The sequence below is a fragment of the Cibotium barometz genome, chromosome 54 (genome assembly GCF_041138505.1).
Source record: "Cibotium barometz isolate CiBa-2024 chromosome 54, ASM4113850v1, whole genome shotgun sequence".
NCBI lineage: Eukaryota > Viridiplantae > Streptophyta > Polypodiopsida > Cyatheales > Cibotiaceae > Cibotium > Cibotium barometz.
This window is the reverse complement of record NC_141099.1, coordinates 29,282,154-29,308,514: the sequence shown is the minus strand read 5'-3', so window position 1 is coordinate 29,308,514 and position 26,361 is coordinate 29,282,154. Positions and strand designations below refer to the sequence as shown.

Sequence of the window (26,361 nt, the reverse complement as noted above, 5' to 3'; positions counted from 1 at the left end):
ACTTGTGCAGGGGGTGGTTCAATGGTCACAATTGCAACAAGAGCTGTATGGATAGGGATATCAACATGAATTCTCCCTGCTTGCAACAATGAGAATACATAAGGTCTCTCTCTGGAGTTTACCTCAACTCCTTCATCATATGGTCTATTTGTAGTAATATTTGGTTCTTCAGAGGTAGCATTTGAGACCGAACCTCTGAGGTAGCTAGCTACACGGTCAAAAAGGCTAGCTAGCTTGACTCGTGAGGCCCAGTTAGGGTTCTCACTTCTTGGGACTGGGGATCCTTCCATTGACTTGAAATCTAACAAACGGTATCAATGGTCGAGTACAGGTCCTTGTACAATGCTAAACTAGGTTCCAACCAAAGATCTTGAGTCCAGACGGTAGGAGGCTGGTACACGCCTAGCTCGATAGATGCACTATCCTCTAAATAGGCCGCTAATACACGCCCAGATCGTAGGTGCCTGTGAATATGGGATGTTAGAAGGTCCTACAGATGCCTTGGACAAGTTTGAGAATTTTTTATTTTTTATTTTTTGGAATTGATTGGCCAAAGTTTTTCGAAACACGTTTTTTGTGTTTCTTAACCTGTCTACAACCAGAAATAGTGTATTTTTTCCAAGTCAGTCAAAGCGCTACAGGTGCTGGCTCCCAAAAATAAGCTCCTTAACTATGCAAAAATTTAATATTTTCAGGTATTACACAAGTTGCGTCAACACGATCGCAACAACAACCTAAAACATATATTAGGCAAGTTGTGTATATACTTTTCGAAAAGCCCTCAGACCTTTTACCTTTCCCCTTTTCCTTTTACCTTTTCACTTTTTTTAACTTTTTAATTTTTTACGTTTTTGGTTTACTATTTAGGTCTCAATTTTTGGTTTTATCGAAAAGGGGTTTTCCTAGAATCTGACTTGGGGTCTGTATGCATTAAATGCGTCCAGCCACTCAAAATAGACTTTTGGACTTTTTTGGCTAGTGGCCTAAAAGCCTACACGCATTAAATATGGCTAGCCAATCAAGATGTCCTAACTTAGAGAGAGGATTAAGCATAATTAACTGACGTTAATTATACTAATACTAATACAAAAACAAAGAATGTGCAAAAAACACACAAAAAAATTATGTGTTGCAAATACTCCCCTAATTTTTATATTTATCTCGATTTCTCCACGTAAGGAGTCGAAACTGGGATAAACACTATGCTAGGAACCTAATTTTATAGGCTGTTTAATCCAATTCTTTCAATTTCAACTTCAATTGATTGCTTTTTTTTAAATTAAAAATGGTAGAAAAATAGAAATTGTAAAAAACCACAAATTGAACTTGTAAATAATATATGGGAGAAGACTCATAGAAATTATAAAAACTATAGAATTTGAAAAACATGCAGAAATTGAACATAAATTTCTTCAAATTTCAACACTAATGCAACAACAATTTCAGCATTTCATTCCTATCATTCTTGAAAAAAACACAGAAAATAGAAATATAACAGAATTCATTCATAGGCACACAAGCATTCAAAATGCATTGTGGCTATTTCCCGATAGTGGCGCCATTTATGGGAAGCCCTTGCATCGTAAAAAGAGTGCAGGAACTAACCAAGGTCGTGGGGCTTTGCCCAACCGCACTCGAGAGCATAAAATAGCTCAACCGAGAATCTAATCTTCCATAACCTAGCTCACAGTTGCATGGACAAGGCATGTCACTCAATGCTTGTGCTTGGATTCTCATTAGAGATGACATTGCCATCATGTAGCCACACTCCAAAGCTCCAGTCCCGCCGCACTCCAAAAGAAGCTCGACCCTCCTCTCACTCAATCTCCCTCTCTCACATGCACTCACACATACACAATAAGCATATAATAGCTCTAATTGAATTAGGCAAGCAAGCAAGACACACAAGAGAGCAAGAGAGTAGAAAAGAAGAGCACTCTATTAGTTGCATAAGAGAATGAATGATAAGAATACAAATTGACCCTTATCTTGGCCGGCCAGCCTTCACACCTTGGCTGGCCATACTTAAAATATAAGCCGCCTAGGCTTATGCAAACACTTAATCTAAAGCATGCAATCTCCATAATTAATCATGTGGCATGCGTTCCATAGACAAGTGGCACGCATAGAGATCAAAGAGAGCTTTATGCATAAAAAGGTAAGAGCCCTTATGTAAAGTATAGAGCTCTCATGCATTTGGTAAGAGCCCTTATATAAAGTATAGAGCTCTCATGCATTTGGTAGAGCCCTGTATATGCAAATTCATAAGGGCTCTACCTTAATATACATAGAGTTCAAAGAGGAGCTCTATGCACAAGGTAAGAACCCTTTTGCAAATGCGTTATAGATCTCTCATGCATTTGGTAGAGCCCTCTATGAAAATGCATAAGGGCTTTACCTAATGCATAAATCTCAAAGAAGATGAATTAGATAAAGGAAGAGAAGGTAGGTATGTCATGCAACAAGTTGTAGGGAGAATTTAACTATTTCTAAGTCAATGCCGCTATCCACATGGCTATTAGCGTAGCTATTTATGCAACACAACCATGCTAGAAAGCTACATGTACAGCCATGAAATAGCACCTGATCACAGTTGATGCCATCAATATCCCTGCTTGCACCACTCTCTCACTACTTTCTCTTGTGCTATGTCACGGCTACCTTTTGTAGGTGGCTATGGCCTTCATTCTCTTCTAGTGGTAGATATTGTAATGATCCAACCACTTTTGTTTGTTTTTGCTTATATACAGATGGAATCAGGTCATTTTTAACCAGCTATGCGTCAATTTCTAGACAATGTGCAAGGCTGTTCTTCTTAGCACACAAGTGCACCACTTCCTATGCCTTTACACTATCTCTTCTTTAGAAGGGCCATCTGGCTTTGATACCATGTAATATTTGTTGGATGCTCGTAGACTCGAGGGATGGTAAATCAGGTTCAGTGCGTGCTTTGTGCTCGTGTAAGTGTAGTAGTGCACCATCAATATCCTAACAAAGAAGAGGAGAGAATGGAGGATGAGGGCCTGCATTCGTGTCTGTGAGGGACCAATGGTAGTCGCCCAGGTTCCAAGTGGAGAGATGGAGATAATCCCAGCTGCTTGAGTGAGGGACCAATGGCAATCGGCCAGATTCCAACACGAATTCTGGACAAGCCAAGGGTGCTGGAGCATTTGTCGCAAGCTTAACCTTAGCTGAGGATTAGGGCACAGCATTCCCTTAATCAGGCTTTGGGCAGGCAGGGACAACGTCCTCCACGCAGCACCCACGCTCTCATCCTCCACCTCGCAGCCCTGCGATGGCCAGTTCAGCTGGAGGCCACCCCGTGAGGGGACTTGGCCAGTCAACATTTCAAACAGTACCGCGCCTAGGCACCAAGCGTCCGCTGCCCAGCTATAGATCCCGTTCATCTCCACTTCCGGTGCCATGTAGGCTGGGGTGCCCACGCCGAGCGGACCATGGCCGAGGATGGTGGTGGGATTGAAGACGGACAACCCAAAGTCGCCCACGCAGGCGGCAGGCGGACTCAAGGCGTCCCTCGTGCAGAAGCAGGATGTTGTCTGCCCTGACGTCCCTGTGGATAGTGTCGTTCTGGTGGCAATACTGCAGCCCTTCCGCCACGATCTTGAGAACCACTGCAGCCTCCCTTTCGTTCAGCCTCCCTTTATGCGTTTTTATAAGGGCTCTACATTTCGTATAGAGATCTCTATGCATAAGATAAGAGTAAGGGCTCTACATTATGTATAGCATAAGATAAGAGTAAGATATAAAAATGATAAAAGATAAGAGATAAGGGCTCTTACCGTATGCATTTTTATAAGGGCACTACGTTATGTATAGAGATCTCTATGCAGAAGATAAGGCATAAGAGTCCTTACCTTATGCATTTTTATAAGGGCTCTACATTATGTATAGCAATCTCTATGTATAGAGATCTCTATGCAGAATATAAGACATAAGAGTCCTTATACAAATGCATAAGATAAAGAGTCCTACAAATGCATAGAGCTCTCATGTGTTTGGTAGAGCCCTCTCTATGCATAAGGGATCTAGGTTATGCATAGAGCTCAAAGAGAGCTCTATACATTATGTAAATCCATACAGAGCTCTCATGCATTTTATAGTCCTCTATACAAATACATAAGGGTAACGACTCTATTTTATGCATAGATCTCAAAGAGAGGTCTATGCAAATGCATAATGGCCCTCTATGCATATGCAAATACATAAGGGAGCTACCTTATGCATTTGAGCTCAAAGAGAGCTTTACGCATAAGGTAAGAGCCCTCATACAAATAGAGCCTTTATACAAATATATAGAGAGCTCTCATGCAAATGCATAATGGCTCTACCCTATGCATAGAGCTCGAGATCAAAGACTCATCAAAGAGAGCTCTATGCATAAAAAGGGAGCCCTTATGCAAATGTATAGAGAGCTCTCATGCATTTGGTAGAGCCCTATATATGCAAATGCATAAGGGCTCTACCTTATGTATAGAACCTTATGTAAAGAGCTTAAAGAAGATGAAAAAGGTAAGGGCCCTTTTAAAAACACATTAAAACCTTATGCCCTATATAAAAGGTAAGGGCCCTTTTAAAAACACATTATAGAACCTTATGCATAGAGCTTAAAGAAGATGAACGAGATAAAAGGAAGAGAAGGTAGGTAGGTTACGCAATGAGGGAAATCTAACAAGCGGTAGCTCGGGTGAGAGAAGTTCACTATTTCTAAGTCAATGCAGCTATCTACATGACTATTAGCACAACTATGCTAGTAAGCTAAATGTATAGCCATGAAATAGCCACCTAATAGTCAATGCCATTAATATCTTTCTCTCCTATTATGTCATGGCTACACTACAACAGAATGAGGGTCTAGCAGCAAAAATAGCAGCGCTTTTATAACTACAAGGGTGCAGAGATGTCGGGCCTATATCGATGTTAAACACGCTGCTATTTTCACTGCAACAACGGGTTCACTGCTCATCAGCGAAACTAGCAACGCTTTTTCGCTGCTCATCAGCAGTAGCAAAATAATGCTGCTAGTTTCACTGCTGTGAGCAGCGAATGTACTATAGAATTTTAAAAAACTGGGGTAGACTGGGGAGTCTGCACAGAACTCCCTAACTATTTTTTTCTAATATAGACACAGTAAAGCTAACATAACTTCACATCATCATGGAGAGATCATGGACAAGTGTAATGTAAAACTTACAAATACCAAAAATAAAAGACATTTACAAACCATGGTTTTAGGAATGTCAAAATTCAATTACAATACTTAGCGGATTACATAAGTATATGTTTCTAAAAAACTCATATACAAGATAAAGCGTAATAAAAACCTATGGAGCTAGGGGCTATCTAGATCTCATGCTGCACGATTGGTGTTATTCCTTTTGCAGCTCCAGCCCCTTCACTTCTCACATTTCCATTGCTATCGGTAGCTACGTTTGTACCACGGTTTCGAGTTATATGATCCTAAAACACAATAAAACTAACACAAGTGAGAATCAGTTTTGCAAAAACAAAGAGGTTTAGGGTTTAGGAATGTACCTACTTGCCATGCCTGCCAAGCATCTCCTCCAGTAATAACAATCCATCCTTCATCTTGCACCCTATCAAATAGAGCTTTCAAACCCCGTTGTAATGCAAAATCATATTTCTCTTGCATAGGGGGATGGTCCACTGCTTCAAGCTGCAGTTGTACAAATAAGTGAACATTTTAGAAAGTTATTATTTAAGATAACCTTCTTTAATTAAAAGATAAGATACAATATGAGGCTAATATATACTTACAAATATTGTCGGGATATCGACTCCTCCTTCATGTGTAACATCACGCCTCAAGTTATTTGCCATCTATCCAAAAACAAACATAAATACTTAAAACTCTTATGCATAGGAAGCTACTAGCATGCGTTGGTTGGTAGAGGCATGCATAGGAAGCTACCAGCATGCGTTGGTTGCTATTGGCATGGATAGGAAGCTATCAGCATGTGTAGGTTGCTACCGGCATGCGTTGGAAGCTACTAGCATGTGTTGGAAGCTGTCGGCATACGTAAGTTGCTACCGGCATGCATCAGTAAAACTTGGCATACATCGAAAGCACCCAGCATGCATCAGTAAAACTTGGCATGCATCGGAAGCTACCAGCATCATGTGTTGGTTACTACCGATATGCGTAGGTTGCTACATACCGACATGCATCGGAAGCTACTAGCATCATGTGTTGGTTACTACCGACATGCGTAGGTTGCTACCGGCATACATAGGAAGCTACCGGCATCCGTAGGTTGCTACCGGCAACCTACGGCATCCGTAGGTTGCTACCGACATGCGTTGGTTGCTACTGGCATGCGTAGGTTGCTACCGGAACGCATAGGAAACTACCGGCATGCGTTGGTTGCTACCGGCATGGGTAGGAAGCTACCGGTATGCGTAGGGTGCTACCGATGCATAGGAAGCTACCGACATACTACCGACATACATAGGAAGCTACTGGCATGCGCATAGGGTGCTACCGATGTATGCCAGTAGCAACCTGTGCATACCGATAGCAACCAATGCATGCCATTAGCTTCCTATGCATGTCGGTAGCAATCAAAGCATGCGAGTACCTTTCTACACATGTCGGTAGCTTCCTACGCATGCTGGTAGCAACCAACACATGGGAAGCTACCAGCATCATGTGTTAGTTGCTACCAGTATACGTAGGTAGCTACTAGCATGCATTAGTTGCTACCAGCATACGTAGGTAGCCCGGCATGCGTTGGTTGCTACCGGCATGCATAGGAAGCTATGAGCATACGTTGGTTGCTACCGGCATGCATAAGAAGCTACCGGCATGCATAGGTTGCTACTGACATGCGTAGGAAGCTAACTGGCATGCTTAGGTAGGACCCAGCATGTAATGGGAGCTTCCGGTGCATTGGACGATAGTTGCCAAAAAAGATAAAACTACGCGACAGCAAAAGAAGTGGTAAAAGTGGGGTATTTTTACAGTATAGCAGCATTTTTTCGTTGCTATAGACGCTGCTACATGAAAACCCCTAATAAAAATGCTGCAAAAATGCTGCTACGCTCCCAATGTGTTGTATTGCTACCTTTTGCAAGCGGCTACGGCCTTCATTCTCTTCTAGCGGTAGATATTGTAATGATCCAACCACGTTTGTTTGTTTTTGCTTATATATATGTGGAATCAGCTCATTTTTAACCAGCTCTTCTTCCTAGCACACGAGTGCACCACTTTCTATGCCTTTACACTCCCCCTTCTTTAGAAGGGCCATCTGGCTTTGATATCATCTAAGATTTCTCACACATGCCATATGTTGGGTGCTTATGGAGTCGAGGGAAACTCATCACAAGATCCGGACTAATCCCACCTGGCCGCATCTGGTGCATGTTCCAATGATCTCAACCGTTAATCATTTGAGCTTCTATACTGCTAAAACCTTCACCACATGTGCTTATAAATTGGGATTTTAAACCTACCAATTGCTAGACAATGTGTAAGGCTCTTCTTCCTACACGGCTCCTTCCCATGAAATAAAGTCAAAAGTCTTCCCGCCACTTTGAACTTATGGCAACACCTTTGTATGTGGCCTTATAGGCTTAACATCACTGTGATTGATAGTTGGTTGCACTTGTTTTAAAAGCTCATGCTGGCTTCTTGTTGTTGCAGGCCTCTGATTGATTGTTGGTTGCACTTGTTCTGAAAGCTCATGTTGGCTTCTTGCTTAGGATTTAAAGAAAAAGTATAATTGGAAAATAAAACAACCTCAAAACTTGAAAATCCAAAAGCTTGGCATTAAAATTGAAAATCCATAGAGCTTGGCATTAAAAGATTCACTAAGAGGATCGTTCTTGTATAAGTGTGCATGCAACGCTTGAATATTGTCCTTAATACTTAATTTTGGCGATGTTGCTATTAAATCTTGAAAGCATCATATCATCTACTTGCTTAATTACTCCTTGATCCTTAATGCTTAATTTTGGCTGATAAAATCTTGAAAGCATCATATAATATGCTTGCTTACTCCTTGAATCAGGTTCAGTGCGTGTTTTGTGCTCGTGTAAATATAGTAGTGCACCATCAATATCCTAACAAAGAAGAGGAAAGCGTGGCGGATCTGCAGGGCCTGCATTCGTTTCTGTGAGGGACCAATGGCAGTCGGCCAGGTTCCAAGTGGAGAGATGGAGATCATCCCAGCTGCTTGTTTCTGCAGTGAGGGACCAATGGCAATCGGCCAGATTCCAACACGAATTCTGGACAAGCCAAGGGTGCTGGAGCACTTGTCGCAAGCTTAACCTTAGCTGAGGATTAGGGCACAGCATTCCCTGAATCAGGCTTTGGGCAGGCAGGGACAACGTCCTCCACGCAGCGCCCACGCTCTCAACCTCCACCTCGCAGCCCTTCGATGGCCAGCAGTTCAGGAGGCCACGCCGTAGGGGGGCTTCCCCAGTCAACATTTCAAACAGTACCGCGCCTAGGCTCCAAGCGTCCGCTGCCCAGCTGTAGATCCCGTTCATCTCCACTTCCGGCGCCATGTAGGCTGGGGTGCCCAGCGCGAGCGGACCATGGCCGAGGACGGTGGTGGGATTGAAGACGGACAACCCAAAGTCGCCGAGGACGGTGGTGGGATTGAAGACGGACAACCCAAAGTCGCCCACGCGGGCGGACTCAAGGCGTCCCTCGTGCAGAAGCAGGATGTTGTCCGGCTTGACGTCCCTGTGGATAACGCCGTTCTGGTGGCAATACTGCAGCCCTTCCGCCACGGCCTTGAGAACCACAGCAGCCTCCCTTTCGTTCAGTCTCCGATTCCTCCTCTTCTGGAGAAGACTGAGGAGGCTGCCACCATGGCACAGGTCCATGGTAACGTACGACGGATCATCAGGACGTTGACCTATGTGATAGCCCCGCACCCTCACGATCGGGGTCTGCGGCGTGCAGGCTTCCGACAACTTAATCATGATGGCAATCTCATTCTGCTCTACATCTTTGTCCGTCCCTGAGTCCAAAACCTTGCATGCGAGCTCCTCCTCCCCACTCTCTGCAGTCTTCACCTTCAACACCTTCCCGAACTTGCCCTCTCCCAAACAACCCAATACCCTGACCACACCACCCATATCATCCCTTGCTGGTGATACTTGTTGCAGGAGCTACAGGCAAAGTAATTATGCTACAATTGCTCTTCTTGTGATGTGATAAAACTTCCTAGCGATTCAATGAAGCTCTCCACCATATATTAGAAACCTGAAAAAGCAAAAGATGCTTTTCTCCACCATGCTTTAATTTTTGCTTTTCCGCCTCGCGTCGACGAAAAAAATTTCCTCGCAAAAGCTGCTGCTTTTTCTCGTTTTGATTTTATTTTCTGCTTTTTCCTGCTTTCTGGCGATATCATGGATAAATTCCAGGTATACTCTTGTTTGATTGAAGGTCGATGGTGTTGAAATATAAGCCACGTCAGTTTTTGAACTTAAACTAGGACATTAAGGTTTTTGAACTTAAACTAAGACATTAAGGTTTAGGACCTTAGAACATTTACTAAATCGGAGGATGATAGATGATCCTTGGTCTGTGATTTGCTCAAGAGGGTATGAGGGATGGTAAATCTGATGTAAAGATGTAAAGCTGTAAATATTTATATCTATTGGTCCCCAAAAAAAAAGAACATTTCCTAAATTGAGTAAATGTAAACTATTTTTAATTGCCTTTTCTGTGCCCAAACCTTTTTGTATATTCAACTTATTTAGGCACAATTTATATACCCGGCACTTTCTCTATGCCTCTTAGTTTCTACTGCGAGAATCACTATGTGATTATTGTTATTATTAATGACTACTTGATTAGCCTAAGATTCCTAGATTTACTACATGGTATCACTAAGTGTCTAGGGTTAGGCACAATTAGCAACTCGTTGGCCTGCTTGTTGATCCGGACAACACAGCATGGCCCAAGCATAACCTACCATACCCTCTAGCTCTGAAACATATATCCTTGATAAATCAACTCATCCTATTTACCAAGTTTGGCAAACTCACTTGCAAAACTACTCTTAGAATGGGCTAAACCATGGGGGGTTACTTTTGGCACTAAACTTGAGCCCCTTACTACTTCAGTAGATGTACACGAAGCCTAGAAGAAGAAGAATTTGGCTGCCCATACAGATATCCTCATGCATTTAGGGGATAGAGAAGTTTAGGCTATATAGACATTGACTACAGCCTCTAAGTCGATATAAGTCGATATGGGATACCTTAAAATCCCTGTATGAACACAAAGATCTAGCAGCCCAAGTGACATTACTCAAGAAATTAATCAATCACACAATGTCAGAGCATAAGCAAGTAAGCCATTTCCTAGATAAATGGCAAAGTATCATCTCAAGGTTAGCCCTTCCTGAAACAATCCAAGCTATGCTACTCTTGGTAGCTTAACCGGGTTGTTAAAGACCCATTGTTTAGGCAGTAGCCACATACAACAAGAGGACATGATGCGGGGCTCTCAACAGTCAGGCTCACACTCTATCCGACCTATGGCAATGACAACAAGTGTCCCCAGGTATGCCAATTGAAAACTCTTCCACATAAGCCTATGACAAGGTTTGCATAATTGGATGGTGCCAAAATCACCTTATTGTTCATACTTGATGTATCAAAGTAGAACCAATGGGTGAAACCAGCTCATCTTGAGTTAGAGTTTTCCCAAAATGACCAACTAGCTACATGGCCCCCCTTGGTTGACATCGAGACTAGCCACAATATTTTGACTTGGGAGACATGGACCTTATTAGACCATCCACCCCTCACACTGTCCCGTAGCAACCATTACCATGGTAAATAATTCCCAATCAATGACCTTTGGTTGGTTTAAAGCTAAAGTTTATATTGGAAGTAAACCTGTGCCATGCAAGTTTTATGTGACCCCCCACCCCCCCAAAGTACCATGAGAGAGAGAATCATCCTCGAAAGGGGATGGATCATGGCCATGGATTGCATCATCAATTGGCAAAGAAGGACCGTCGAGCTCCCTTATGTAATGGTGGTTACAGTATCCTTGGTGGATGAGAGCACCCTGAACCCATCAACATCCCAAGCCTCGTTTATGAGTCACTGCCTCAAGTACCTCAACACTACACAACAATCTCGCCTCGCCTGCATTAAATACCCCCTCAAACCATTATGGAGATCCAAAACCTCATCAAAGACCCCCACCCAAACATCAACCTTAATAGGCTTTAGGTGAGTTCACCATGCCTAGCCAAGGTAAATTCGATGCCCAAGCAAAGACATGGCAGCCACCATTTGGCCCAAAGCCCAACCATGAGTAGAGATCTGCCAAGCAGCGAGAGCCCCATGCAACAAAGTTCTACCCAAATTTTGAGCCTCGTTGGATCCACGTCAAGCTACTAGAAGCCTGGGCATATACAAAGGAAACCTGTCCATTTGAGTACCAAAAACCTCACCATCCACAGAACCTCAGAAGCCAAAAAGATCCAAGCACGACAGCCTCAATACCCAATATCACCTCATAAATTGACGCTTCATTGGATATCAAAAAAAATCGTAGAAGCATAAGGATTTTATGAAGGAAACTAGGTGCCAATATCAAAGAGACCCATGCCCAAGAATCCCGCAAACCCATCCTTGAATGACAAATCCAAGTGGTGTGGACACCCAAGGTCCTACCTCCGCCGATGCCACTCCCAAAGTCTAAGCAAGAATGGAGAGTAGTGGTAGCACCCCTAACATGCATGCCAAACCCACCAATGAAACATGTTGAAGAACCCTTGGACGTGTCATTAATTCCATGCACAATGGTTGCATAGTTTCGATTTCTAATGAGCCACCTAGAGTGCCAAATGTTTCTAACTGTGCCCCATAGTTACGTTTGAGTCCCAGAGGGATCCACACGGTAGCATGACACCCCCATGCATCACACCACAACATTAACTCACTAACTAGAGTGCCAAATGTTTCTAACTGTGCCAAATGTTTCTAACTGTGCCCCATAGTTACGTTTGAGTCCCAGAGGGATCCACACGGTAGCATGACACCCCCATGCATCACACCACAACATTAACTCACTAACTAGAAGGCCAAAGTTTAGATAAGCGGGTGGTTGCAAGCTAAGGTTATCTAGTTTCATGTAGTGGGCGCCCTTGGCTTTAGCCTAAAAACAGGCATTTTTTAAAGAAGAATAGCCAATCTCTCCTAGGTAGCCAAGGAGTTTCACTTCAAGGTCTTCTAATGAAACATCATATGCAAAGTTGGGCACCTAAAACTATAATCTGATCAAATATCCAATAATTACAAATTCCCTTTTTTGGGAACCAAAATTGTATATAGGCCTTGTCAGAGGTTTAGACAGGTACAATGAATGTTAGTAAATTGCCTATAACTTTTACATTATTGCTCATATGATGTTCCCACTTTGCATATCACAAATACAAATAACATAGAGCTTAACTTGATTTATCGAGTAATTTTTGATGTGTTCTACTATTTTTTATATTATTTAAAAGGTATTAGAATTGTTTAAAAAACATACTATTCTGTCCTCCCACCACATCTACCATTGAAAATGCTCAAATTGTATGGATCTAGTGATGATTAGATTGGGGAAGATTAGTATAATGTGGGTGTATAAGGTAAAATTACAAATCTAACGGTTGGATTTTTATAGATTTACTTTAGAAAATTTGTTATGACTGTTAGAGGCCCATTAAATCAATTGTAATTTAATTCTAGAAAATCAAATATTGAATCTTTTAATCTAAAAACTCTAGGAATCAATATGCTTGTTGCCATGAATTTATTTAAATTAATTTGGCTTAATTTGAGTATGGGAAGGTCCATTTTCAATCCAAGTGAAAATTTTCAATCCAAGTGAAAATTTCAATCCAAGTGAAAATTTCCATATTGTGTCCTCTCCCCTTTTCGAGTCTAAAACCAATCCTAGTTAGGTTTGGAAATCTAGACTTGGTAAACTTCAAGGCCTAGATATCATTCCATGTGTGAGGCTTGGGTAGGCACAAATCTTATATATGCATGCCATTTTATGTCCACATCAACTTCGAGAGGATCCACATAAGCAGCTTGCCACCTCACCTTGCCACCTCCACCCTCCATGTCAACATGGTCAACCTAAATGACTCCCCACCTCATCATCATAGTCATCATTAATGCCACATCTTCTTGCCACCTTTGCATGCCACCTCGCACTTGGTGACATGGCATGCCACATCATGGAATTGCCACATCAGCCATAATAGTGCTACATGTCAAGAGAATGCCACGTGTCATGCACGCATGTGACACATGGCACCTCCTTCCCACCTCCCCATTTTTTTTCAAGAACATATTTTTGAAAAAGTTAATTTAGTAATTTAGAGAAATAGAATATAGAATTCTAAATAATAAAATATATATAACTTATTAAATAAAAGAATTTAAAATCACTAATTTTAAAGGATTATATTTTGGAATTAGATCAATAATATTATTTTTAAAGTTCATGTTATTCAATTTAAAAATTTTAATTTTTAAATTTAATATTTCTTGAAAATATTTTGTGTAGAATAAACCTTTGAATAAAATTTAAAAAAAATACATTATTAAAAAAATAGTTATAGAATTATAAAATAAAAGATATATTTAAAGATATATTTATATATCTAGTAATGATAAATATTTAGACTTGTTAATAAATATTATTAATAATATTAATTTTTAAGTGGATAATAGTTTATCTTTAATTATCTTTATGTTTATCTTAATTATCCAATCAATCTTAGATAGGAAATGTAATGAGATTTAAAGTGGATAACCTATTTTTCCTATATAATCACACATCTCCAGTACTATCCCACACTTATCTCTAGTACTATCCCATCATTGAGCCTTCATAATTTTTACTCTCTTAACTTCCTTGAGAATGGATTCTCAAAGTCGTAGGAGTCGAAAACGTGATAGGACTAGACTTCCCCCCGTCCACCAAGTTCAAGAGGAGGAGAGAAAAAGAGTAGCTCGTGAGAGAAAGAGAGAGTGGAGAGTACGTCAACGAGCAACACCTTCCGTTGGCGATGATCCAAGCCTTTCTCCTCCTCTTCCACTTCCTCTCCCTCCGCCCTCTTCAAGAGGGCGGAGGGAGAAAAAGGGTAGCTCGTGAGAGAAAGAGAGGGTACGTCAATGAGCAACACCTTCCGTTGGGCGATGATCCAAGCCTTTCTCCTCCTCTTCCACTTCCTCTCCCTCCACCCTCTTCCCCCCCACTACCCCTTAGTTTAGATAATCCACATGAACCCTGCCTTTCCTGAGCCCCCTTCTCTTCCACAAGAACCCATCCCCCCTCCTTTGGGCGCCCATCGTGTGGATAGGAAAGAACTATCAAAGTCAGGGGCACATCGTCGTGCCCATGCAATCTTCCATTCCTATTTCAAAGACCTCACGCCTTCATCACAGGCATGCGTGCTTGATGCTTTGATCGATCTGCCCAACATGGTCAATTGCAGGGCACTTTTCGACATTGGAGGTCGAAGAGAGAGGAGAGTTGGCATGGCGGTGCTACAAAGTGTTCATCATTCCTATATAGTTAACAAGAAGAGGAACTCTGCGAACGCTTTGGCTGCTCGACGCGCTATTGTGGCAGCCCCATAAGTAGCTCCCAAATGAAGGGTAAGGTGAGTGCCACATCTCGCATCCTTTCCATAGCACCACACGCACTTAGAGTTGGGTCTATTAGACGACAAAGTTTAGATGCCAATGAGGTTGGTGCTTTGTGGGTGAGTAGTGGTCGTGTAGCTAGGTATGATCGCCTACTAGCTAGGTATGATCGCCTACTAGATGAAACCACTAGAGCCTTGATAGAAAGTTTTTGGGAGGAGAATTGTCGTGCCTTGCCAGTTTTCAAGAAAGCTTTGCGTAAGTGAGTGACAAGAGGAGTGTTCATTGAGCACGGTGCTTGCTTTCTTGAAATGACCCAAATAGAGTTGTATTCTCAGTTTGTGGCATCATATCCAGAGCTTGAAATTAGGCAAAGGTCATTTGAGGGGTGTAAGCCTTGGTTTGTGAGGTACTCACGTCAACGTGACACATGTTATTGTCGCTACCATGTTGAGTTCAAACTTTTTTATGATGTGTTCCGTTCTCTTAGTGGGCATAGAGAGTTGCCTCGTAGTCCTTGTCATTTCATCCACTCTCTTTTGTGTGCACGCACGGAGGATGCCCAGTTCCATAGGATGCCTTGTGTGGAGAGCAATTGCACATCATGTGGTTCACTTGCACATCTACAGATGGTAGATCTTGATGCAAGTGACCAAGAGATAGTGCCATGGCAACATTATGAGTATGTGACACACCAGCTCCAAAGTGGTGGATAGTCCAGGAAGTTGCAGCTCGTGGACAAACATACACCACGTTGTCACTTCACAGCCACATTTAGGGAGCAGATCTACCCCTATATACGGCACAGTCATTGTGCCAAAAAGTGGCAGGATCGTCAGTTCCAAGCACGCCTGGCAGAGTTTCCTATTGGTGTAGTCGTCTCTGTGATTGATTTTGCAGAGAACTACACCTTCACACCTTTTCAGGAGATACAATCTGAGTACTACTTCTCAGAGCAAGTAATGGTTATATTTCATAATAGTTCGTGTTTGAGCTATATTACTTATTTGATTTTTTGTGTCCTAATCGTCTCTATTGGTTACCTCACCAGGTTGCTATTATGGTCCACATTAGCTATCCACATGCAGAGGCCCATGTAGATGGGATAGCGAGTACCCCAAGACCCGTGTCATTAATCGAGAGTATCATTTCTATATCAATGATGATTGTTCACATGATGCACATTTTGTGCAACACTGTTTTCATCTCCATGATGATTTTTACAGATTGTGGGATCATACGTGGCCATCGATGGGTTTGGTCGGATAGTTGTGGCGCACAGTTCAAGTCGCCGGAACTCCCGAACATGCAGCATCAACTGCTCTGCCCTATGCTGTGCAATCCGCTCCATAATCATGTGCTGCGCCTTAGCTCTAGAACTTTCTACCTCAGTCGGAGCCTACGCAAAAAGTAAAGCATAAAAATAATTGATTAGTCTGTCTCATTGGGTATTACTTAAAGAAATTTAAAACTTAGGAACTTAATTATCTCTTTTACGTGCAAGAGAAACCTACCTACTGCATGTCGGACTCTCTCACATGCCGTGCCTCTGCAATAGCTGCCTCTGCCGTCTATAATGCAGCTCTAAGGCGGTCAATCTCTGCTCTTGCCTCTACCAACTCCTGAGTGAGTCTCTCAGTGGTAGGTGTGGGACCCTACGTGACACAATCAACCATACCGCTCGTAAAAATATAGAAAAGTACATATAAACATGTAAATAAATGACAAAAAACTTAAAAAAATATGTAAATACCTTGACATCTGTCGTCGGTATCGATTGTGAGAATAAGCGTACCACGTGCTGGATGCTCTCCGTGTGGTACTCCATACGTCGATGCCAACCTGGGTGCCAAGAGCCTTGACTGTCAACATAGGCACAAACGCCGAATGTCACGTAGGCTGTAATGCCTGTGACCGAGAGGCAGACCGGATGGCCATGTCCGGGGTTCAGTGGGAGAGGACGCCCATGCGGAGTCATGGGCGGCCAGGCTAGTGTGGACGGCAGGCCACACACTATATAGCCTGGGGGATGAGGAGCAATCCTCATTCTTCCTCTATGGCTGGGTGGTGAGCCAGAGGCCGTCCCCTCCTGTGGTAACGCCCGTAGTAGCGGCGTTACGGGAATGTAACACTGGTATCAGAGCCTCTCTCTCAGTTCCGCAGAGTTCAGAGAGGTAACAGTGTGTCATTGTGATGAGCATCACGCTTGTTCAGTGACACCAGCGATGTGGCAGCCTACTGTAGGTCCGCATGACATGGTGCGCATGTATGGCACCATAGGTGGCCGTAGAGTCACAGTTTTTATTGATGATGGAGCTAGCCACAACTTCTTGAACTACTCGTTAGTCAAGAAGTTGGGATTGACTGAGACCCGGAGTGATCATGAGTATACTGTTGGCCTAGCCAACGGATATGACAAAACGGTATGGAATACCGTAGTATTGGGGGTCCCATTATCTATGCAGGACTACGAGGCTCCGCTTGACTTTCAGGTCATGCACTTAGCCAGAGCAGACGTATATCTAGGCAGGGAGTGGCTGTATGGCTTGGGCCCTAGTCTAGCTCGGAATTACTTACATAATACGCTATGTTTTGAGCATGGAGGTAGAGTCATCACCCTGCAGGGCGACCGTACTGTCCCTGCCACACCACTTATTTCCTCCATGGAGTTGTGTACAGCGGTCCGCAGAGACCAGATAGCAGAGGTATATGCTTGTTACCCTCTTTTGAATTCTGTTTCCGTAGATGAAACGATAAATGATGTTTGCGTAGACAAACACAAAAAACAAAATAACCTTGGACGAGACCCACTGTTTGAAAACCCTGTTTGGCATGCATGTGATTCAAACAAGAAAAAATCCAAGGTGAATGAGACATTAAAGAAAAAGTACGTAGATACTTTGATGAATTTATTAGAGGAATTCCAGGATGTTTTTCCTGATGATTTACTACATGGTTTACCACCATCTAGAGAAGTAGACCATGGCATCGAAGTTATGCCAGGATCAAAACCTATAAGCAAACCTGCTTATAGATTAAGCCACTCCGAGGCACAGGAGGTGGAAAAACAATTGACGGAATATTTGAACAAAGGCTTTATTCGGCCTAGTTCAAGTCCGTGGGCATCGCCTATTCTTCTGGTAAAGAAGAAAGATGGATCTATGCGAATGTGCATAGACTATAGGGCTCTTAATCAGATAACGATTAAGAACAAGTATTCGATGCCACGCATGGATGAGTTGTTTGATCAACTCTATGGATCGAGATACTTTACAAAAATAGACCTGAGATCTGGGTATCATCAGGTTAGAATAAAAGCAGAAGATGTTGCGAAGACAGCATTTCGGACCCGTTTCGGGCATTTTGAGTTTTTGGTTATGCCATTTGGGCTAACCAATGCTCCAGCGACGTTTATGACGCTAATGGACAGCATTTTACATCCATATCTGGGAAAATTCGTAGTAGTTTTCCTAGATGATATTCTTGTGTACAGTAAGACACAGAAAGAACACATAGAGCATTTGCGTCTAGTGTTCGAGTTGTTGCGAGAGCACAAACTATTTGCGAAGAAAAGCAAATGTGAATTTTTTGAAACAAAAATTCACTACCTTGGCCATATTATATCCGCCGATGGTACGCGGATGGAGCCAGAAAAAGTAGAGGCTATTCTTAAATGGCCAGCGCCGAAGAATCTCGAGGAACTGCAGATTTTTCTTGGCATGTCGGGGTTCTACCGACAGTATGTGAAGGACTACGCGAAGATCGCAGTCCCGTTGACTGACCAGTTACGGTCAAAAACAAAAAACATTAGTTGGGGGGACGCCCAACAAAAGAGCTTTGACAAGCTCAAGGTGACCGTAGCAGCTGCACCTGCTTTGACAATTGTCGATCCAAATGAGCCGTTTGTTTTGGAAACAGACGCTAGTAATGAGGCCATTGGGGCCGTACTAATGCAAAGGGGACGCCCAATTGCATTTTAAAGTAAAAAGTTGGATCGTGCGCAGCGTAACTACTCGACTTACGAGCGAGAGTTACTAGCGATAGTTCATGCACTGAAAAAGTGGAGACACTATTTATATGGTGCCACTTTTGAGGTCCGGACGGACCATGAAAGTCTGAAATGGCTTTCAAGTCAAAATGAACTGAAGGGTAGAAAAGCTCGGTGGGCGGAGATTCTACAGGAGTTTGACCTTCAGATACGTTACCAGAAAGGTAAGTATAACCTGGTGGCAGATGCACTTAGTCGCATGCCACAGATAAATGAACTTAGTTTCACAGTCTTCAAGAATGATTTCTTGGAGTCCCTACGTGGTTTATGTGAGCACGATCCATCTTTTACAGAGGTCTGGAGCGCTGTACGCGTACGCACTTCTTCACAGACGCGACCACCTCCCTCGTGGGCACGTATTGCTAGTCCGGAGAGACTAGCCGAAGGTGCAACGGGAAGGGAAGCGAGAGTTAGTTCGGAGAGACTAGCCGTGTCTTCTGGGTATAGTTTGGAGCCGGAGAGTTCTGACATAGGCCCTTCATCACCTTTGACTGCCACGGCTTCAAAGGGGAGTGATAAACTTCGTCGGGGGGAGAAATATGCTAATTACTCCATTGACGACGAGTACTTACTCTACAAGGGTAGAATATGTGTACCAACTATTGGTGACTTTCGGGCCCAAATTCTTAAAGAAAGTCATGATAGTCCAAGTGCGGGTCATCCTGGGATTCAGAAAACCTATGCACTAGTAAAAAGACAGTTTTATTGGCCTAGTTTGTTTAAAGACGTCCAGACTTATGTGCTGAAATGCAATAAGTGCCAAGTCAATAAACATGAACGTCTTAAGGTTGGAGGACTACTCCATCCGCTGGAGATTCCTCAAGGGAAATGGGAAAGCATTTCCATGGATTTCATTACCGGTTTACCCAAGACGAGTCGAGGGAATGACTCGGTTTGGGTGGTAGTGGACAGGTTAACTAAAATGGCAAAGTTTATTGCCACAAAGAAAACTGTTAAAACGCCAGAGTTGGCAAAACTCTTTATTGAACATCTCTACAACCTATATGGCCTGCCCGCAGATATAGTGTCGGATAAAGATAGAAAGTTCAACAGTCATTTTTGGAGGAAAGTCTTCAAAAAGCTGGATACTACTCTGAATATGAGTACGGCAGATCATCCGGAGTCTGATGGTCAAACTGAAAGAGTTAACCAAATTCTAGAGGATATGTTGCGTTCTTATGTTAGTAAGAAGCAATCTAATTGGGAAGAGTACTTGCCCTTATTGGAGTTTGCCTATAACAGCTCCAAACACTCAGCGACTGGATTTACACCATTCATGTTAATGTATGGATTCCAGCCGAGATCTCCGATGGCTGTAGGCCTAGAAAAGGAGAAGATTCAATCTGTCAAGGATTTCCTTGAAGATATGAATGATATGCTCAGAGCCGCACGTGAGAGCATTCGTAGCGCCCAGGATCGCGCTAAAACTTATGCGGATAAAGGACGAAGAAAGGTGACCTTTGCAGAAGGTGACTTTGTATTCCTCAAGGTTCCTGCGCAGTCAGAAACCATGAAAACGGGAAAGTGTAATAAACTTTCTCCGAGATATTGTGGTCCTTTTAAAATCCTTAAGAAGATTGGGGACGTAGCATATAAACTTGAGTTACCGGAGAGTTCTCAAGTCCATCCTGTCTTCCATGTCAGTAAACTGAAGAAATCAGTTCACGGGTTAGAGAACGCAGTTTCTCCAGAGATTTTGGTGGACTTGATAGAGCCACCAAAGATACCACATGAACCTGAAAAGATTCTACAGTATCGTGATAGACAAACCCGACATAAAGTGTACCAGGAGGTACTTGTTAAATGGACAGATAGGGATAAGGAGGTAGCAACCTGGGAACGCCGTAGTGCAATTTCCAAAAGGTTTCCCCAGTTTGTTTTCGAGGACGAAAACTCTTCTTAAGGGGGGGGTAATGTCACGTAGGCTGTAATGCCTGTGACCGACGGCAGACCGGATGGCCATGTCCGGGGTTCAGTGGGAGAGGACGCCCATGCGGAGTCATGGGCGGCCAGGCTAGTGTGGACGGCATGCCACACACTATATAGCCTGGGGGATGAGGGGCAATCCTCATTCTTTCTCTATGGCTGGGTGGTGAGCCAGAGGCCGTCCCCTCCTGTGGTAACGCCCGTAGCGGCGTTACGGGAATGTAACACCGAATCTGTAGGAGCTACACGAAGGGCTGGTGGAGGCCGCCTCCCCTGGTCCTGGAGATGGCGTAGGCCAGCACCACCACCAAGCCGATGGCTAATGTAATCCACCTCCTCCCCTAAGACAAACTCCGTATATAATTGCTTTGCGAAGTGTATGGGAATCTGGCGGTTGTTCGGCATCCTCCCATATGCGGCAACATATCGACTATAGATATGTGCCGCCATACGAGGATGCGAACACCGCGAAATAGTAAGGGGCTTGCCGCCCCAGGCCTCATCCCACGACTATCGAGGAAAAGATCTAAGTAGGCTCCAAATATCGTGAAGGCTACGAAGGGACGAAAGCATCGCCTCCAAGTCTACCACGATATGTAATGTAGACGGTGTGTCTCTAGCACTCCTATAGATAGTCGCTAACTCGCGGTCTATCTCCACGATGAGGTCCACAATAGACGAGCGGCCCTCCTCGCGTGACTCCATGCTAAAACCTAAGCCTAACACAAAGGTCCAGTGCTTAGTGCTAAAAGCTATAAAACAATGCTAATGGGCCCACTAATGCTAATCCAAATCAAGAGAGTAAGGAGAGTGAAAACGACTTCTGTGACAATGAGGCCAAAAAAAAAACTTTTCTGGTTTTATAGCCTCGAACGAGGTTCGGTGGCATCATGCACTTTAGGGTTTGCAAGATGTACGCTCTGGATTTTAGAGTTAGTGAGACAAACGGCCAAGATACGCACTTAATTTTAGGGTTAGTGAAGGATTGACGGCTAAGATTTGAATTCAGTATCTCGTTTGAGGTACATGGACGGCTTAGATCTTAAGTCATTACCACAATCGAGATATGTTTGACGGTCGAGATTCATTTAGTGCCTCGATCGAGATATTTAAACGGCTGGGATCGCATCTTCAAATGTGTGTGAATGGATGGGTCGGATTTTGTAGATAAACCTCGTTCGAGGTTTTTAAACGGTCTTGATTTCATCTCTATACCTCGAACAAGATATGTGGACGGATGAGATTGCATCTCTATACCTCGAACGAGGTATTTCAATGGTCAAGATTTTATTTCAATATCTCGTTCGAGATATGTGGGCGGTGGAGACTGGTCAAATATGCTGAATGTACATTTGAGCGGTGTGTCTAGGGGGATACACCGTGGCATTGATGTGGATCCGAGTGGCATGAATGATCGAGATAGTGTGGTGGCAGTGACCTGTATTGGTGACATGGATGATGACTAGAAACCCGGACCTGCTAGCCTGGCATTAGTTGGTATCTCGTTCAAGATATGTCGCTTTAGGCTTGGGAGGCACGTGTCGTGTTTTAATTGATGGCGATATCACGATCGAGGTACTCCGTCGCCCGAGATGCGTGGATGTCCCAATTTTAGAGAGAGTGTACGAAAGTGAGTACCCAAGCTAATCGCGAGGGGTGGCATCCAAACTTTCATTGATGGTGGATTCTCCACCCTTGCCTATTGAGTGCGTGCATGTAAGCCTTAAACCCTAAGCCCATGTGTGCATATTTAACGTAAACTCCTAGCTTAGGTGTATAGTCACTACCTTCATCGAGAGTGATAAAAAAAATGTGAAACGTCAAATAACAACTAAAAACATGCACATTTGCACCACATGCACGCACATTTGCACACACATTCACACATTAACACATGTACGTGCACACACTCTTACACTTAACCACACATACGTGCACCCCACATGCTCATTTGCTAATGCATGTATACCTGCATTTTCATCGACACATGCACCCCACTCATCGAGTTAATGAGTACACATGCACCTATTTACACATTTGCATATGCACATGTACCACACTTCCATTGCTCACACGTGCACACACGCATGCATGCACGATTGCATTCATGCACTTATAGTCATGCATGCGTACATAGTGCATGCACACATGTCACATACGCATATATAGCCAATGCATGCACATGTGTGCATGCGTACATAGTGCATGCACACATGTCACATACACATATATAGCCAATGCATGCACATTTGCACCATGTTCATGCACATTCACTCCCACATGCACACACCCCGCCTATGTACACCCATTTATACCATCATGCACACACTTGTGTGTGCACATTCACACGCACACGTGCACATGCATACTTGCATACACGTGCATGCCCCTACACACATTCATGAGCATTCACACACTCTTTCACATTTGCACACCTTGCTCTCAGCATACGCACCTCACACATGTATGCACAAATGCACCTCATGCACCCAACATTCTTGCGGCACAATTACATTGCACCGCCTCTACACATTCACATGCATGTGCACTCACTTTTGCACATGCACACACTCTTACCCATTTACACCACACATGCATGCACCTTTGCACATGCATGCGCACACACTTACACATTTGCACACCTTGCTTATTGCACCCATTTTCACATCCACTTACACACGCACCTCACACATGTTTGCACAAATGTACCTCGTGCACACGTATTCATGCATACATGCTCGTACTTTTTACCTGCACATGCACCATACATTTTACCTGCATTTTCATCTGCACGTGCAGACCACACACTCATTTTCTCTCACACGTGCACCTACATTTCCATCTGTGCATGCACCCCACCCATTTACTCATGTACACGTGCGCCTATTTACACATTTGCACCTGCACCATATCCCCATTGCTCACCCATGCACCCACACTATTATATTCACGCACTTATAGCCTTGCACATGCACACACGTTGCACACCTTCCCACACCTCACACGTGTACTTGCATTTGTATTCATACATACATTGCTTGTGTACTTTTACTTGTATACACACACACACACACACACACACACACACACACACACACATCGTCCACATCCCGCACATGTACCATACACTCACATGCACACGCATGTGCACTTGCAGATGTGTATGTGCACCCCACACTCATTTGCACACATGCACTCACATTTACAACCACTCCCCCATAGGCACCATGCACATGCACATGCACACACCTTTGCACAATTGTACATGCATACCCATTTACACACACGTGCACACTCTCTCTCCTTTTTTGCTTAATATGTTTATATACAGATATATATACATATTCATACACACACATATATAAACATGTACATACATACATATATATGTAAAAAAAACCCTACTTTTTCCTTTTCCAACTAAAAAACACGAACAAACAAACTAAAAAGCTCCTCCCCCCCACATTTCTACTTTTTCAGAAAAAAAAGCCCCCTCTTTTTTGTTTTTCTTTTTTGCTTTTTTTAAAGTTCTTTATTCTCTAAAAAAACAAAAAAGAAAAGAACAGAGGTGAACTAATTATTTAGTTAATTAATAATTTAAAAAAACAACAAAAAATCAAAAAATCCCTTAATTAACTCATTAATTAAATAATTAACTTATTAATTACCAAAAAAAACGCTTTTCCCGCCGGCCTGTGTCTACCTGCAACCATGCCTCGTCGGCTATATGTCCGCCTAAGACCCTACGTCGTCGGCTCTACGTCCACCTTCGACCCCGCAACTCTACGTCCATCTTCGCATCCGCCCCGCCTAACTTGCCAGCCTGTCATACAATAAAAACAAAAAAATTCCCTATTTTTTCATTTTCCAATAAAAAACAAACGTACAAACAAAAAAGCACCTCCCACATTTCTTCTCTTTCACCCCCTCCTTTTCCTTTGCTTTTTTTTTTGCTTTTTTAATTCTTTAATGTCTCGAAAAAAAATAAAAAACAGGAAAGAAAAGAACAAAGAGGTGAATTAAATATTCTCTCAAAAAAATTTTAAAAAAGAAAAAATATAAAAGAAAAGTACAAAGAGGTGAATCAATTATTTAGTTAGATAATAATTTTTAAAAACAAACAAAAAAATTGAAATTCCCTTAATTAAATTATTAATTAACCCTTGCCTTGTTGCCTATGTGATGCATGTGTCCCTTCCTTCCCTAGCACGTTTCTCTAGGTCCTGCACCCCCCCCTTACATCTCGTGGGCTTGCATCCACCTACTACAACCCCACCTTATCGGCTTTGCATCTACCTACAACCTCGCCTCGTTGGCTCTGCCTCCCCCTTTGACTCCGCCTTGCCTCACTCTACATTTGCTTTCGCATCCGCCCCACCTACTGCAACCCATTCCTAGCCTGCACAGCTGCCCCCAACCTGCATCCCTGCCTCCTGCTATCTGGTTGCCATAGCCCTGCCTCTACACCCCATCCTCCTCCCCCTATTCCACAGTCCTGCCCCACCCTCGTCGCCACAACCCCGCCTCCTCCTACCCCTCTAGGGTTACTACATTATTATAGTTTTCTCACCTCTTCTGTTGTTATGGAAATGAGAATTGTGGAATTATTTAATATTTTGGAAATGGGAATTGTGTTGATATTTTGGAAATGGGAATTGTGTTGATATTTATGGTACGCTCATTTGCCACATGGCCGTCGTGACTGGCTACGTGCGAGAGCGTGGAGCAGTGGTCACATCGTGTTGGGCGGATAAGCGAGATTTAATGTGTCTTGTTTTCTTCGTGAGCAGATCAGTGTTGCACGGTGTAGCATGGGTGCGATGGATTTTGGCCGGTGTGCAGCCGCCATATTTTGATGTGCGATGATGGTCGCCCGCCCATAGTTTCATTTAATTAAATTGCAACAATTTTAATGTAAATAGCCAAGCTTGGGAACCAAGTTACTTTTTGATATTAATGGCCCAAAGTGGAATGTATCAAGCTATATTTGTGAGCACTTGCTTTTTGCTAATACATAAATACAAGCATGAGGAAGCGTGCTCACTCATGCATGGGGGGAGATTGAACCCACTCTTTTTGCCGTGCATAGTTGATATATTTATCTCCTTCTTGTTTATTTGAAAAGCTTGAAGCTATCGTTATGGAGGCCTATTAATAGCATTTGGTATCAGAGCAACATATAGACATGGCCCTTTACACCAACAAGAAGTGCAACGCCAAGTAGTAAAATTGTTTGACAAAGGTCTCATTCGCCCTAGTAGTTCCCCGTTTGGTGCGCCTGTCTTGCTTGTGCAAAAAAAGAATAAAACTTTTAGGATGTGCATATATGTTAGCTCATGACCATGCCACTATTTTAGCTGAAGTCACTGAATCTATTAAATGAGCACAATTGAAATACACCGCTCAAGCCAATAAGAAACGACAACCAATGAAACACTCACTAGAAGATACATAAATCATTCCACATTAGTTTATTGAGACCCTTTAAAGGCCCCACTCCTGTTAACCCTGTTATTGATGATCCACCTCTCCTCGAGGATGACTCTGAAGTTCTAGTACGTGAAAGTATTGTAGACCATGACCAAACAACCACCCACACTAGCATTGTGTATCATCGTTACTTGGTGAAGTATAAGAATCATTCTATTCAGGAATCACTGGATTCCTAAAACATTGCTTACCCGCCGGCACTACCAACACTTGATTTTGGCATACCACTCACA

The 26,361-nt window shown here is 43.0% G+C and overlaps 1 protein-coding gene across 1 annotated transcript; it reads right to left on the bottom strand.

Annotated features, from left to right (window-relative positions):
• Positions 1-8,100: 8,100 nt before the first annotated feature.
• LOC147608019 (serine/threonine-protein kinase Aurora-3-like) lies at positions 8,101-9,126 on the bottom strand. The gene has a single exon (XM_086790147.1). It carries the CDS (start codon positions 9,124-9,126, stop codon positions 8,101-8,103), a length of 1,026 nt encoding a protein of 341 aa, XP_086646273.1.
• Between the last annotated feature and the right edge of the window lie 17,235 nt (positions 9,127-26,361).

Coding starts and splice junctions, on each gene's coding strand:
- LOC147608019 (XM_086790147.1), bottom strand. CDS start 9,126: ATGGGTGGTGTGGTCAGGGTATTGGGTTGTTTGGGAGAGGGCAAGTTC.